Consider the following 16,616-nt stretch of genomic DNA (forward strand, 5'->3'; position numbering starts at 1 on the left):
AGTTTATTATTATTATTTTTTTTTTGTGAGGAAGATCAGCCCTGAGCTAACATCCATGCTAATCCTCCTCTTTTTGCTGAGGAAGACCCGCTCTGAGCTAACATCTATGCCAATCCTCTTCCTTTTTTTTTTTTTCCCAAAGCCCCAGTAGATAGTTGTATGTCATAGTTGCACATCCTTCTAGTTGCTGTATGTGGGACGCTGCCTCAGCACGGCTGGAGAAGCGGTGCGTCAGTGCACGCCCTGATCCCAACCCGGGGCCGCCAGTAGCGGAGCGCGCACACTTAACCACTAAGACATGGCGCCAGCCCAGTACAGTTTATTTTGAAGCAACAGATTTTCAATGTTTAGTTATTCAGCAGTTGAACTCTGGGTGTTCAGTATAATCATGATTGACTTTGCTAATGAATTTCAGTGTAACCAAAATATCTACTGCTCAGCTATTTTGCAGTCCTCAAATCTTGGAGGTCAGTTTGTCCTTTAACATTGAATTAAAGTTGGTTGAGCACCAACTTCATATTCTAAGGCAATTCCAGTGTCTCCTATCTAAAATAGTTTGATGAAAATACAGAAAAATTATATTCCTCCATGTCTCTTCATTCAAATCCCTGCCACTTCTGTGATAGTGGGTTTAATAGTGTTTCTAAAAATTCATGTCCATCTGAAACCTCAAGTGTGACCCTATTTGGAAGCAGAGTCTTTGCAGGTGTAATTAAGAGAAGAGGAGGTCATATTGGATTCAGGTGGGCCCTAAAGCTAATGACTGGCATTTTTATAAGAAGAGGAGGACACAGAGAGACACAATGAAGATGACCATGTGAAGACGAAGGCAGAGACTGGAGTGATGCAGTTACGAGCCAAGGAATGCCAAGAATTGCCAGGGGTCATTATAAGCTAGGAAAAGGCAAGGAGGGATTTCTCCCTAGAGCCTTCAAAGGAAGCATGGCCCTGCTGACATATTGATTTCAGACTTCTGGCCTCTAGAACTGTGATAGAATAAATTTCTGTTGTTTTAAGCCACACAATTTGTGATCATTTGTTGGAGGACCCCTAGGAAATTAATATACCGAGGCATCTTTGGCTGGTACTTTCTCTCTACTTCACTCATTCCAACAATGAGCACTACATTTCTCCCTTCAGTTGAGGAAGTGCCCTAGCTCCGCCTGGGGATCTGAGAGAATTTTACTAAAGATTTCTGCATAACAGGAACATGTGAGCAGAAGAGTTTACAACTTAAAGTTGAACCATAGACTTCACTGCGTTGAAATTCCCAGCTAACTTAGACACCAAATTTTCCTCCCTGGCCATTCTCCTCAATCTCTCTCCTGCCATCAGAATACTTTCGCACACTCCCTCTCCACTGAAATTCTCTCTCTCTCTGTTTTCTCCTCTTTACCTTGTCTCAGGATTTCCAAAATACTTGTCTCCCTTGACTTCCAGAGTAAGAGTCAAAATCCGTTACACGTTTTTTTCCAGAGAAGTTTAACCTCTTTCTCCAAACATCTGATATCCAATTATGCCTTTCATAGCTAAATACCTCCCGATTGTGCCTTTGATAGCTAAATACCTTATTAAGCTAATTATCTTAAATTAAAAAATCAATTCCCTTTCTAAGGAATTTTGCCATATTGCAAGGACTTCCAGGTCAACTTGCAACCAGATGTTTTTTTTAATTTCTTTTTTACATTTGGAACTCAAATATAATAATTACCACTGTAATAAATTTAACCCTAAATCCTAATTCCAATAAATGATACAAAAAAGAAAACATTTACTTCTACTACAGTAGCAGTGACGGACCCATGCAAAGAAGCCCCCAGATTTCACATGCTTCCTGACTTCTCTTTTCAGATCAGAATTTTGTCTAATAGAGGTCAGTAGATTCATATTATCCTTTTCCTAACTTTTAAGGAAAGATGTATATGAAGCACTTCTATAATTTATTTAGGGCTCATGTATGGCTCCAGCAACATCACTGTGAACATGTTTTCTTCTTTAGATAGAATATATTTCAAATATAAACAAAAGAAGGAAGAACATTTATGACAGATAGCTAATAAATAGTCCATACACATCACCTGGCTCTTAGAAACATTGACATTTTACCATACTGATGACAGGTGTTTGTTTTTTAAGAAATATAATGTTAACTAATACAGCCGAAGCTTCGTTTATGCCTGCCTCCCTCACTTTTCCAGGGTCAACTTTCATCGTGGAGTTTATATGTTTCTCTCCATTTATACATTTGCTACGTGTGTATGTATGCAAAAACAATAGGTGGTATTGTTTTGTGTGTTATTTTATATAAATGGTATTATACCATATCTCTCATTCTGATCTTGTTCTTTCCCCTCAATTTTATGAATTTCAGCTTTTTTTGAGTCATAGACCCTTTACAACAGTAAGGACATTAGTGAATATCCAGCCACCATTTATTAATTAAATTAATCTTAGTTTTTAAAATAATATAGTTATAGAAAATAAAAAGATTCTATATCCAATTTCTGTCCCATATACAAAATCACTGTCAATACGCTTGGATGTTTCCTTCCAGTCTTTTTATATATCAAATTTTTTTGCATAATTGAAATAAAATTTTAGTCTTAATATAGTCACTTATTATTTTATCATCATTTTTTTCCATTTTCTACATGATCCTTTTACAGTTATGTTTAATGCCTCTAAAACTATCCATCTAATATTATACTATAACTAATTTAGCTATTCTTCTATTCTGAGATATTTAACGTATTTCTCTTTTACTTCCTCCTTTAAAAATAAGCCTTCAACAAACAAAACAAAAATGACCACAGAATTTGTTAACTTTTACTATATTTGGAGTTATTTCCTCAGATTAGATTACAAAACCTTTTGTGCATTATCTGCTCTATTATTTATTTTTCTTTTGGTATCTTATGGTCATAAAAATATGAATGAGCTATTTGTGTAAGAATTGTTTTACTTTTTTTTTTTTATTTTATACACAGACTTTTAAAAATATATAGAAATTATCAGTACTATACTCTTCCCTCCAGACCTAGGAAGTAATAAGATTGCCTTTAGAAAGTTAAACTGCAATGAATCAGAGCAGAGATATGTCAAATCACCTAACCGGATTGAATGTATTAGCATATATAAAGAAAAATGTGTTAACCACAGAGCATTGGCCAGTCCCAGAGGCAAAATCTCACTGCCATGTCTCATTGTAAATTAATAAATTAATTGAACGAATAATTCACTGATTGTGATTTGACTTCCTGTGCAGATTGCCCACGGAGAGAAAATGGCCTTGTCAAGCAGATACAAAATATTCCAGCTTTTGAGGCAATTACATTTCTCGTTGTAAATTGAATTGACATTTAGTCCCAAGATTCTGTTTAACATTAGTCTGTCACTAAGAAAGAAATTCGCTAAACCTACAAAATGAGGTTTTGGAATGTGTAAGGCTCCTCATCAGACCCCTCCCACCAGACCCTCCCACCTTGGAGGGCTCTCGGTAGACAACCATGTAGTTTTTTCCCATAATAGGACTCACGTTTACCTTAGTTAAATCAATCTTTCCTTCACCATTTCTCTTACTGCTTCTACATATAGAAACTATATTCTCTCTAGAGACTTGTAAAATACTAAATTCTGTGTCTTCTATTGTTTGATTTTTTAAGCATTTACCAATTTAATCCACTCAGGTTATGCAGTTCGCTTATCAAGGAGAGCTCACTATTCTCATTCATTCATTCATTCATTCGTACTATAACTCTTCAAGTGACTACTAAGTGAAAACTTGCATTCTGTCAAGTGCTGAAAAGATGACTCTAGGCATCTCAGTCTAGTGGAGAAATAAACTAGTTTACATGCTTTGGTATGTCAGTGGTGCTATGGGAGCTTGAAGAGGGAAACCTATCCAAAAGCAGGGATTGAGGGTGGAGGAATGGGAGGTGTCTGTGTGTGGGACAGGAGGGTGCAGGGGATTAAGGAAGCATTCCAGACAGAGACCAAAGCCCCAGAAATAAAGGAGAATGAGGATCATTTGGGAAATGTGAGTAATTATACAACTGAAGTAAAAAGAGAAGGAGTGCAGGGGCAGAGAGATTCTAAAAGGGTTAGACTAGAGAGGTAAGCAGAGATTAATTGTGACCTTATTTGTTCCAGGGGTCACTTGGCAGCGGTACCTACCGAAATCCTCTATCATTCTAGCCTACTGCGTTTTCAACTATACCAGGTGTTGGCGAGCTTTTTTTGTACAGGGCCAGAGAGTAAATATTTTGGGTTTGCTTGTCAGAAGGTCTGTGTCACACTATTCACCTCCGCTGTTGTAGCCTGAAAGCAGCCCTAGACAATATGTAAACTAATCTGCATTCCACTAAAACTGTTTACAAAACAGGCAGCTGGCTGGAATTGGCCCACAGGCCACAGTCTACTCATTACTGGTCTACAAGGGTCTCTTCATAATATCATGATTGGAAATAACAAAGGTCAAATAAACCTACATCTTAAACCATGGGTAGGTTTTGTCTACCTGCAGAAGCTTATCCTGGTTGGTTACAAACTGCTCTTTGAGAAGGATAAGCATTAAATAGCGAATTAGCAAAAAAAAATTTAGTGAACAAGGTGATTAATATCACAGATAATATATTCATTCTAAAGCTTTCATCACAAAATGTAAACCTCAAAATTTTCAAAACTTATAAGAATAAAAACTTCATGTTTGTACCCCATTTTAAGAATGAACTATTTCTTGAACCTTCACAATAACCTAAAAAAATACATGATTCTTGAAGGCAGGATATGCGTTTTATTCAAATAATTCCTGTAACTGAGGAAAATGCTGGCACAGAGAAATTGTGTTTAGATGCATTTAACTGAGAGAAAATATCATTTTCTCTTTTTAACAGTTGGAAAATTTGGTTCTAGAGAGCTTAAATTGTTTATTAAGGTCGCATAAACAGTATCAGAGGCAGAACAAAAATCCGGATTATCTGACAACTGGATTTTTAATTTCAGTTACACTCTACAGTCACAGATATGAAAAAGAACACACGATTGAACATATATATAACTAATATTCATAAATGCACCAAGATTATTAAAATGTGTTTTATGGACTGGACTTAATGTCTTTACTCAAAACTCACCTTCAACAAGGAAATGCCTCCCCACCCTTCCTCCAGGAATGCTAAGTTATTGCAAGAGACACTGTCTTTGGGCCAAACTATTTAGTCCATAAATGGACATCTGGCCCAAACTAAGCCATGGGAGGAATTCCCCAGGTATTTTAGAACTACCATTGAGAAAGAGACTGTAAAATATAAACTTAGGAGGTGTTAACAGACGTGTTCTGTCATGTCGATTGGGGAACAAAGATACCCAGCTCGCAACAAAAGAGAAGAATGAAGCGACTTACAGAGACTCTTGGATAAAAGTTGGAGAGAAGAGTTCTGAGCAGATCCGAGTCTTGGTTCAGCTGTTTCAGATGCCTAAATATAATCTTATCCCCGGGTTCCACAGAGAATCCTGTGGTCCTTAACATATATTATCATTTCCATTTTGGTTTGTGTTTCTGTTTTTAGCCAATGGCAATGTAAGAACTAATACAGAGAACCATTCAGTGGGCACATAGTTAATATTTATCTGTGTTTATCTGATTTGAATCTGGAAAAAGTCTACATTATTAAAGTTAAGAAGAAAATTAAGACTGCTACCCAGAAAAAATATATACAAATATTACTCTCTTCTGATCTTTAGGTACAAGACAAAAATTCTACAGTGGATGAAAATCTATCTGACTAAACATGTTAACTTGATGCCAAAGAAACCATGGGCATTATCTACATCCATATAATGAGTTGGCTAAGTTTAGAGAAATTTCTGACCTGCAGTCTTATAGAGAAAATGCTATCATTGAGGCTGTTCAAAACGACAAAATGAACTTTTCTCCATCACCCAAACAGAAGTGAATGCGTGATGCCGCCACTTGAATGAGTCTGTTGACCTGTCTCTTCCCTCTATATTGGTTCAGATGGTCAAAGATCAGCAAAGTGTGGTCACCTGTCAATAGCTGATTTAGAATTGAAAATATTTAGGTGATAGGCATAGGCATGCCCAAACTTTTGGGCCTTAAAGAATTCAAATAGAGGGACTAACTCCCCCTCAAAGTCCCACAAACATAGGGGATATGGAAGAAATCCGCAGCCATTCTTTTTGGAATAAATGAGGCCAAAAGATTGTATAAAAGCATCAGCATCAGCTGGGAACTTGTTAATGGTACAAATTCTTGTACCTACTGAACCAGAAACTCTGGGTGTAGAACCAACAATCTGTGATTTCAGTGCAGACTGCTATGGATTGAATTGTGTGCCCCCTCCCCAAATTTGTATGTTCAAGCCCTAAACAGCAATGTGCTGGTATTTGGAGGTGTGCTCTTTGGGAGGTAATTAGGTTTGGATGAGGTCCTGAGGGTGGGGTCCTCATGAGGGGAGTAGTACCCTTATTAGAAGAGATCAGAGAGCATGTTCTCTCTCTCCCTTTCCACCGGCATATGCTGAGGAAAGGCCGTGTGAGCACACAGGGAGAAGGCAACTGTCTACCAGCCATGAAGCTGTCCATACCAGACACTGAATCTGCTGGCACCTTGATCTTGGACTTCCCAGCCTCTAGAACTGTGAGAAATAAATGTCTGTTGTTTAAGCCACTCAGTCTATGGTATTTTGTTATAGCAGCACAAGCTGACTAAGACACACACTAACGTTTGAGCACCACTGCTCCAGGACAAGCAAGGCTCTTGAATGACATTTTGGGAGGGGTAAGAGGTGAAGAATGCACAGTGAGAACACTTTCCTACACTTATTTGGGCAATAAGACAATCAAGCTCATATAACCAAGTGTTTGAATATGGTGTCTGTTTTGTTATAACATCATGATAAATATGTTATGCTTGAATATATTTGACTTCTATAAAAATAAACATTTGGAAGTGACACTAGTTAATGCTACATAATTCTAATATTTTAAGACTTTACACAATCCATTCCTTGATTATCCTTTCCTATTTTCTTAGGCAATTACAGTGAATGACTGGGTCACCTAGGTATTTTATTTGGTAATTGAAAGTTTGAATACTGTAATACCAAATTATTTTCCTTCATAAAATGTTTTTAACTCATGTTCATTAAGTGAGGGATGACTTATGCACTTGGGCATGATTACATTAATTCAGTGTTTAGCATTGAATTATATTTTGGAAGAATCAAGAAAATAATTATAATTGTAATACTACATATTAACATGTTAGCTTTTTATGTCTCCAAGTGGCTCAGTCAGTTTTATTATAGAAAATGCTTGATTTTCTTTACATGTTATTGGATTACTGTTTCAACAAAATTTACTCCAATTAGGGAAAAAAAAGTTACTGAATATTTCTTCAAGTAATTGAGCTGTGAAACCCTATTCCCTAAAGTTCCATTTTCATATTAGAGAGATATTTTTGTTGTGATAATTATATCTTGCTTTTTTATAGTACAATGTTTCTCAAACTTATATTGGAAAAGATATATTTAAATAGAACTGTATTTATTCATTGGCTTTATGATTATTAGAGAATATTGTTGTTTCATTTAGCACTAACTAAATTTTAAAAAATATTTTCTGTCTCTGTCTTTCATTCTGTTCTTCAGTCAAATGATTTTTAAACAAATACTAGTACAGGCTCTTTAAAGAAATATTAATATTCCAAGTGAATTGTTTTTGTAATGTTAATTTTTAAAAATAGGAAAGAGCCATTCTATATTTGTGTAAATCTCTGCATATGATCAAGATTTTATAAAAATTTATCCTGTATATGGCAATTTTGATTACTTAGACATCGCAGAAAAAAAATTACTTTTATAATTATAAACATAGTATATTTCTCCACAAAGTTTACTGCTTTAGTGATTTCTCAAAATACACAAAAATTGTCTGATTTTTGTCTCATTATTGGGACAAAATCCAGGGGTCTTATAACAAGGAATACCCATGCTATTTCTAAATGAATGTTGTCACTCTAGCTATCTTGTTTCTCTTGGTAAAAGATAGGATGTTTGGTCATCTATTTTTGTGCTTATGATATAACATATCTTCATCTCAACCTTCTATATCATTGAAAGTCACTGGATTGTGTGTTCCAGTTTGTGTGTTAGTTTGTCAAGAAAATAATGAATCATTTTGTTATAAATTTTTCTAAATAGTATGAAAAATCTATATAACATTAGCAAACTTGTAGCTGTTGAATTTTAAAGTTATTGGAACACAGTCTTTCAAGTGTTCTCATATATGTAACTTTATTGCGAGTGTCGTGGAGTCCATTCCAACCCCTAGTGACCCTGTGTACAGCAGAACGAAAACCTATCCTTTCTTTTTGTGCCATCCTCTCACCTTTTCAGAAGTGGGTGGCCAGGTCCTTCTTCCTAGTCTGTCTTAGTCTGGAAGCTCTGCTGAAACCTGTCCACCATGGGTGACCCTGTTGGTATTTAAAATACCAGTGATCATAGCTTTCAGCATCACAGCAACACACAGCCACCACAGTAGGACAACCAACAGACAGGGAGTGTGGTACCCTGATTGAAAAGGAACCCAGGCCGCAGTGGTGAGAGTGCCAAATCTTAACCACTACACCGCCAAGGCTGGCATATGTAACTTATATGAATGTTAAATCAGAGAGAATACATTTTACTCCTTAGCTTTGACTAATGCAATGTTTGCCATTAAACTCTTTACCAATAGGTGGTGCTAGAAAGTTTAATATTTATTCTAGTAGTTGAGCTTACTGGAAAACTGTGCTAAAATGCTTTTTAAAAAGCATTATAAAACTCTATATATATGTATTATATATATATAATTAACCCCTGTTTGTTTTTGTTACAGCTCCATCTAGTACAGTTCGACTGGTTGGTGGTAGCAGCCCTCAGGAGGGCCGAGTGGAGATTTTTCATGATGGCCAGTGGGGTACAATTTGTGACGATCGCTGGGAACTGCGCGTTGGACAGGTCATCTGTAGGAGTTTGGGATACCAAAGTGTTCGAAATGTGTATAAGGGAGCTTATTTTGGACAAGGTAATTTAAAGAAAATGTTCTTTCTTAAAAAATGAAACGTAGGCATTCTCTAATATGTAGAATCAAGTAGAGACAGGAACATACGGGATAGGAGGAAGAATTCTATGTAGGGTTTTTTCAATGGCCTTTCCTAGAAGGTAGAAATGGAAAGAAAGGGATGTTAAAAACAAATGACGTATGCCCTCCCACGCCATTAAGGTTTGCATTTCGTTTAGACTCAATTGGTTAGTGGGAGAATACTAACAGAGAGGAAAATAGAGTGATTGGTAGAGCAGAACAAGAGAAGTGGGGGAAGGTGCATTATAGACACAGCGTGACATCCTGGGAAGCTCCGTTTCCCTGTCTGGGTCTTGTGGGCATCTGAGCCATTCCAGGCGCTGGCTCATATTCTCTCTCCTGTGGAACTGGAGACAAGGGTGCCACCTTCTGCGTTTACCTCCTAGTCATGTCCCACAGAATGAGGTATATGTTTAGTCCATGATGGAGCTCCTGTGTTCTGAAAAGACAGTGAAAAGCCACGAGAGAGAAGGAAGCAATTCCACAGGCTCTCTATACCTCCTGCTATGACTTGTCCTCCCTTAAGGAGCATGACGGGAAAGAAAGGAAGAGAAAGGTTACTTTCCCCTCTACTTGAGGTTGATAAAACATTGACTAATTCTTTTGCTGCATGTGTATTTTCACCTGGATGACGCAGTAACCTGTTCTATGAATGTATTAAAAGAGCTAGGAAGAAAATTTGCAGAAGACAAAATATTTGAATGCCTTCCCCGTGACATTTTTACTGTCTCATTATTTTTTTCTACATTGGCACCTTATAAAGAGTTTTATTGTATAATTAAATGTATACAGGGGCTTCAATTCTGAATGACAAAGAGATTTTTTAGAAGTAGCCATATATACATAAACTAGAATTTTAAAGTCAGCATTTCCTATTTACTTATTCTACTGTCCAAATCTGATAAATAAATAATTGGTTTCTCTGAAGTTGACGTTGACCAAAAAAGAGATTTGACCCTCTTGATTTCATAAGTGTTATTCTGGATAGATATGGGCACAAAGAAATTGTATGCAAAATTATAGAGATAAAATTAACTGTTAATGCTGCTATTTTATCTATATGATTAAATAGGGAGTTGTGTCAAATCATTGTATCAAAAGACTAGAACAAGATAAGATAACTTCTTAAATTCATAAAAGATATTAAGTGATATTACGCTACAATTTATTGAGTAATAACTATATTCCAGGCATTGTGCTGAACACCTGAATACTATTAATAACAGGTCACAATTACATCGTTTATTCCTTTACCTAAAAGAATTCAGACTTGAGACATGAATTTAAGCAGGGGTCCAGGTTCTAAACTCTTCAGAGGCCAGAAAGATAATTTAATTTCATGAAGAGGCTAGACAAGAAAAGATAGTGGTGATGTTGAGAATTTCTGCACCCAGGTTCAGCCCCGGCCACCGGTTTTTAACTTGTGCCTTAAAGGTTTGAATAGAAGAAACAAAGGAAATAGAAATAATATTCATAATTTGCCACAACCAAATAGACCTTTGGAATTTCCAAATGTTCCCTCTCTACTACACTTTAGAACTTTTTCCGCAGGTTGAAAAGTGCGAGACTAAAATCATTCTTGCACCTGTAAAATTTACCTCCTAAAGTGAAATGTTTTACACGTCAATAAGTTAGATTTTTTTTTCCCCAAGGAAAGGGGAAAGAAAAAATCCCCCAACTCTTGGTCACTAGAGAATCAAATGAATCAGTCAATCTTTTAGCAAAACTAAGCTGCCAATCTGAGTTTTCACAATGTTGTATGGGGAGAGAGTCCATTTCTACAGTAAGTATGATCCATAGCATGAAAGACCATATATTTAAATACATAATTGTATAAAACATTTTGGATGACCGTTAGGTTATATGAGAAGTGGATAGCTGCCATTCTAACAGAAGACATATAATCCTTATTATTATTATTATTATTACCTGAAATTTTTCAGTTTCAGAGATAACAGCATGTAGATGCTTTAGATTCTCAGGATCGCCTTTGTTGACAAAATGAAATATAGTTTGCCAATGTTCGGATAATTTAATTCACATGGACTAGCTGAATAGCTCAATCCAAAAAGAGAAAAATATACTAAAATACCTTTCGTCAAGATGAGTTATTTTATAGCTTAGATTATCCAAAGAGTTGACAACTCTGCATTTAGCTTTGTATCTTTAAGAAACAAACCCAGTAGTTTATTAATCTCTTATATCTTGAAGTAAACCTTTAATCTGTTACAAAGAGATGAACAAATTTAGAGCAATAGCGGTAGTATCTGTACCTTAATTCAGGGAAACTAGTAAGGTTTGGAAAAATACAATTTGTGGTAGGAAAGCGAACAAGATTTCTTCTTTGAATATGAAGCCTTGCCCTAGACTTCAAAGCTGTTTTTCCCTTGACGTTCCAAACATAGATGACGACTGTGTCTTAAGATTGCATTAACTTTAAAGCCTCGTCTCACAAGTAAAATATTCTTTTCCCCTCACAGCTTTTATTCTTTCCTGCTTATATCTCTAAGGATTTCTGGTCTAAAGTACTGGTAAGAAACGAAGGAAATAATTAATCTGAAATACTGGCAAGGAAATGTTTTCTATTTAAATAAGTAATGAAACAATAGAGTTCAGTCTCATGTGAAATTATTTATTTGGCCCTGTGGAGACAATTTCTCTCAAGTTTTCTTCAGATAACTGACTACTTCCGTAGATGAGTGTCCATTTTTAGTGAGGCTGTGTATTTATGATAGTTGGTGAGTCTAGAGTTATACTAGAGCTTTATTATAATAAAACAAGGTGTGTCCATATTTTGTTTTTCCTTTCACATTTTCAAGTGTCTACTGAAGTAAATTGGAAAGACTAAGAGTTTTATAACTGAGATACGAGTTGAAACCTTAGCTCTGATACTTATGTCTCAGAGTTTTAATTTCCTTTCCAATATAATGAAAATAATAACACCAACCCAGCAGATTTATTTTGAATCTTAAATGAGCTGGTGTATAGAAAGTGCCCACACCGAAGTCTAACTCATAGTATTGCTCAATAGTGTCAGAGGTCACTGTTCACAACACCACCAACTGTATATTCCAAGTTTATTTGCCATCCTCCTTGAAAGGTAGAAGAGTCAGATCAGAATGATATTGCATAGTGACGTCAGTGATGTCCCAAGGGTCATAAGTTGATTGTGATTTTCTGTTGCACAAACGTGTGACTGAAGAAGCGTGCTATGTGGGAGATCTAGTCTCCTCACTCCACTCAAGACAGACCCAGCCCTTGTTTCAGCTCTCTGGGTAGAGTTCAGTCCCAAACAATTGAAGAATGACTATGAGAATTTTAAAATAATACAGCACAATGAGCTGGGAGAAATAATAGAACTGAGGTTATTTGTTCTGAAGAAAAAGAATCTGAGAAACGAATTTCATGATCTGCTTCACTGTACATTGTATTTTAAGAAACAAGCTTACATTGTAAGCTGATTTTAGATTAGACACCGCAAACAACCTTTTTATGTAAAGCTGTTTAAACTCCTCCTTATTTTTCTACTCCTCCACCTTAAATTTATGGTTTCACTCAGGAGGAAAAGAAAAAGCAATTTTGAATGCAGAATAGAGATAGAAAAGGAAACTTAGAAATATGAGTGGAGGGGTAGAGGAGAGAAGGAGAAAGATTCCTTAGAGTTTTATTTGTCATTCTCTTAGGAAAGTAAGAATAATCAGATTAACACTATATTGTATGGTATTACCAAAATTGAAACAAGAAGAAAAAAGTTTAAATTCATCCCCCTCATGTAATTCCCCCATTAAAGAAATCATACAATTTTCTGGACACAGTTTCCCCTTCTGTTTTTCTTTCTTCTGGTTTTAAAATAGCAAACCTGGCTTACCAGAGATAATCCTTGTTAGCTTTAAGAACAATTAGCTTTGCAGCTGCAAGCAAAATGATTTATAGCAATAAAGCTTAAAGCACGCTCCTTTAAATGCGTTCTTTCATTAGGTTGCGTCTTTTGCATAAAGTGGAGTGTTCTTTCTTTTTCCTGAGTAGACAAAAAGGTTAAATTAAGGAAGCACTGGTGCTTGTCATTGCTCAGGGCAGGGAAGGGGGAGTAAGTCACTTCTCCCCCTGTGCAGGCTTTCCAATCTCTTGTCATGGTCTCCCTGTAGCAAACTTGGATGAGCTTTGCCGCACAATGGTGGTACTCTGGGAATTTGTTCCAGGTGTATCTGAGCCTGTTTGCTGATGCAGGGAGTAAGAGCTGGACCCAGAGCAGCTAGCCCATCTTCTTCTAAGTTTACAGGAGTTTGTGCTGAAGCTCCAAACCTGTAAGCAGAAACAAAAGAAAATTCTCAACATAAAGGCCATCTTTTATTCATTACCCCTTTCACATTCCATAATCAACGTTCTAAAAATACAAAAATAAACTGAAGATCAAAAACATAACTGCACCTCTGAACTATTCTTTAGTGAGTGAGAGTTAAAATAATCCCAAAGATAAATAAAATAAATCAATGGGTCAAAACTCAAATTCTTACATACTGCTCCCTGCACACTGAAAGTCTTAAAATGTAGATGTTTAAATGTTGGATATTGTGGAATCTGATATAGAGTCTATATAGAGTTCTTAACATATCTGTTTTGTTACTTACGGTAACAAAGACAATATTAAGTATAGGGTAATATTGTTTATCAAGTGCTTACCACATGATCTCATTTAGTGCTCACAGTACCTGTGAAAAATAAATATAGCCCCAATTTTCATAGAGAAAATAATGAAAGCTGACAGAACTGTCACAAAACTTGGCTGAATTTACATAGCTGTTGCGGTGGTTTTATGGGAGGGGCCAAGATTCATGCCTTCACCCGTCTCTTTCCACTAGACAGGATGTCCTAAGTTCTTTTTCCTTAAGAACTTCATTTCTAAAGAGCTTGCTTCTTCAGAGTCTTAGAATTGTCTCAACGAAATCTTAGAGCTATTTTAGTCCCACCCCTTTCTTCTGCATATATGATAAAACAGGGAAAATAAGTGGCTTCTCCAGAACCATAAAACTAGAATCCAGAACTATTGTCTAAGTTTACCCATTCTCTACTCTGATTCCCATTCCATTTTCAACTCTGATCCCCCCAAAACAATGTTCTTCTCAATGGAGAAGCTGTTGACAAAGCATTTCCCAACTAGAAGTGTTAACACTGATACTAATTCATGTCAGCCAGTCATAACTGGATTTTATTAAAATTCATTCAGAGACTTTTAACCATTAGTGATTTTTGCTTACCCACTTATCATTCAGCGGCTAGTCTCAAATTTCATCACATTACTATATATCTGGCTAATGTATAAAATATGATTACCTTTTTTTTTCATAAAAGTGGTGGGTTACTGAAGATCAAATTAAAGAAACTCAAATCTCTCAAAGAAATATCAATATCTGTCTTTTTTTTTTTTTTTTGTGAGGAAGATCAGCCCTGAGCTAACATCGTGCTAATCTTCCTCTTTTTGCCGAGGAAGACTGGCCCTGAGCTAACATCTATTGCCAATCCTCCTCCTTTTTTTTCACTTTTTCTCCCCAAAGCCCCAGTAGATAGTTGTATGTCATAGGTGCACATCCTTCTAGTTGCTGTATGCAGGACGCCGCCTCAGCATGGCCAGACAAGCGGTATGCTGGTGCGCGTCCGGATCGGAACCCAGGCTGCCAGTAGCGGAGCACGAGCACTTAACTGCTAAGCCACGGGGCCGGCCCCAATATCTGTCTTTTTTTTAAGAGAGATTAAGAGGAAATGGTATCATCTGTCAAGCATACTCTCAAGCATCACAAAGCAAGCTCATAAAATTCCAGAAGCCACGGACAATACAGTTATCATTGTCCGCTTTTGGAAACACAAAATTGGTCAATTTGTCCTCCCTACAGCCCTCAAATTGTAAAGGAAATTGTAGATGTATATAAATGGTTAGGTAGATAGAAAGATGATAAGTTGACAGGATTAGAAAATAAACATATCTAAAATATAGACATCAATTTTGCATAAGTTTCCTCTAGTAGAAAGAATAGTTCAGAGGCAAAGAATAACAATGACAGCAGCAACACCCAAAATCCTTGAGTAACAGTTATTACCCACAGAAATAAAAACAAATTTGTTTTTTAATCTTTGAGGTTTACATGAAGATGAAATTTTATGAATTTTATGCTACCTTTGCATTAATTTTTAATGCAGAAAACAATTTGGAAGGAGATGGGAAATGAGTATTAAATAAATTTTCCCCTTAGGCTCAATAGTTCTGAATATATTCATATAAAAATAAAAAACAAATCTTTGAAAATTATTTTTATAACTCTATTGGGCTTCTATGTAGTCAGTGAATAGCACCAACTTTGAAATGTCATCATGTTTTGTGGCTTGGCTCTCTTCTCTGTTATTTTGAGAAAGTCATACATCCTTTCTGAGTCTCAATTTATTTACCTATGAAATGGAGATAATTGCCATTATTTCACAAGGTTATTATACGAAGTAAATTTTAAAAATCATACGTGAAGACCTACCATATTCACTGTGTCAATCTTTTCCACATAGCAAAAGACCAGAGTGACTTAAGGGCACAATACATTTATCACACCCATGTTTTCCTGGTGGGAAAAGCACTGGACTAGTAGCTAGGGGTTCTAGACATAAATATCAGGTCTGTCCCTAATTACATATGTGACCTCAATTGCTCCATTTATGTAAAACATATGCTCTCACCGTGAGGTCACTCCAAGAGGGAATGGATTCTGATTTTGTTCACTCATGTAGGCACTCAAAACAGAGTCGTTGAATTGCTGAATCTACCAATGCAGAGGATTGCAGTAAATCGTTGATTAAAGGCACTGGCTGTAGGCAGACACAGGGTGGAAATGTCCGCTCCATCCCGCATTCGCTACGTGACCTTGGCCAAAGTTACTCTCTCTGATTTTCACTTTCCTCAACTGTAAATGGCATTATAAAAGCACTTAACTTTTTAAGATTGTTTGAAGAGTCAATGAGATAACAGATCAAAAGTACTTTGAATGTTTCCAGCCACATAGTAAATTCTTCAAAGATTGGGCTTAAATATTCATTATGGTTGCTACAGCTTTGGTATTCTAACATTCATGAATTCCTATACTGTGGTTTCTAAACACTTGTGCTCACATGTCAGCACATTAATTGACTAAATAATATCTATCTTGTGCTGCCCCTGTGGGGATGGCCCTACTAGAGCTGCAGCCATTGGGAGGATTCTCATTCTTCATTCTCTTTCCCTGGATTGTAAAAATTCTGCACTGCTGAGATCTAAATCCAGTGACTAGATCTACAAATTGTAGAGTGTTTGCATCCCAGCACCCTGGCTACAGAGGCCATGGAGCTTTACACTCCCAGTTATGACAGAGCCACAGCTTTCCGCAAAAGTTTTGCTTGTGTTTATTTATACAATTTATAAATGTCCATAAATGTAATAAATACAATTTGTAAATGTC

General features: G+C 36.3%; 1 protein-coding gene across 2 annotated transcripts in view; it reads left to right on the forward strand.

Annotated features, from left to right (window-relative positions):
* Positions 1-16,616, forward strand: part of MSR1 (macrophage scavenger receptor 1) — an 80,224-nt gene that overhangs the window by 58,681 nt on the left and 4,927 nt on the right. For both annotated transcript variants that reach the window (XM_058525095.1, XM_058525096.1), the window contains one exon: positions 8,899-9,087. In XM_058525095.1, coding sequence (XP_058381078.1) covers positions 8,899-9,087 — 189 coding nt within the window. The remainder of the gene's footprint in view (positions 1-8,898; positions 9,088-16,616) is intronic.

This window comes from Diceros bicornis, chromosome 29, assembly GCF_020826845.1.
Source record: "Diceros bicornis minor isolate mBicDic1 chromosome 29, mDicBic1.mat.cur, whole genome shotgun sequence".
NCBI classification, from domain to species: Eukaryota; Metazoa; Chordata; class Mammalia; order Perissodactyla; family Rhinocerotidae; genus Diceros; species Diceros bicornis.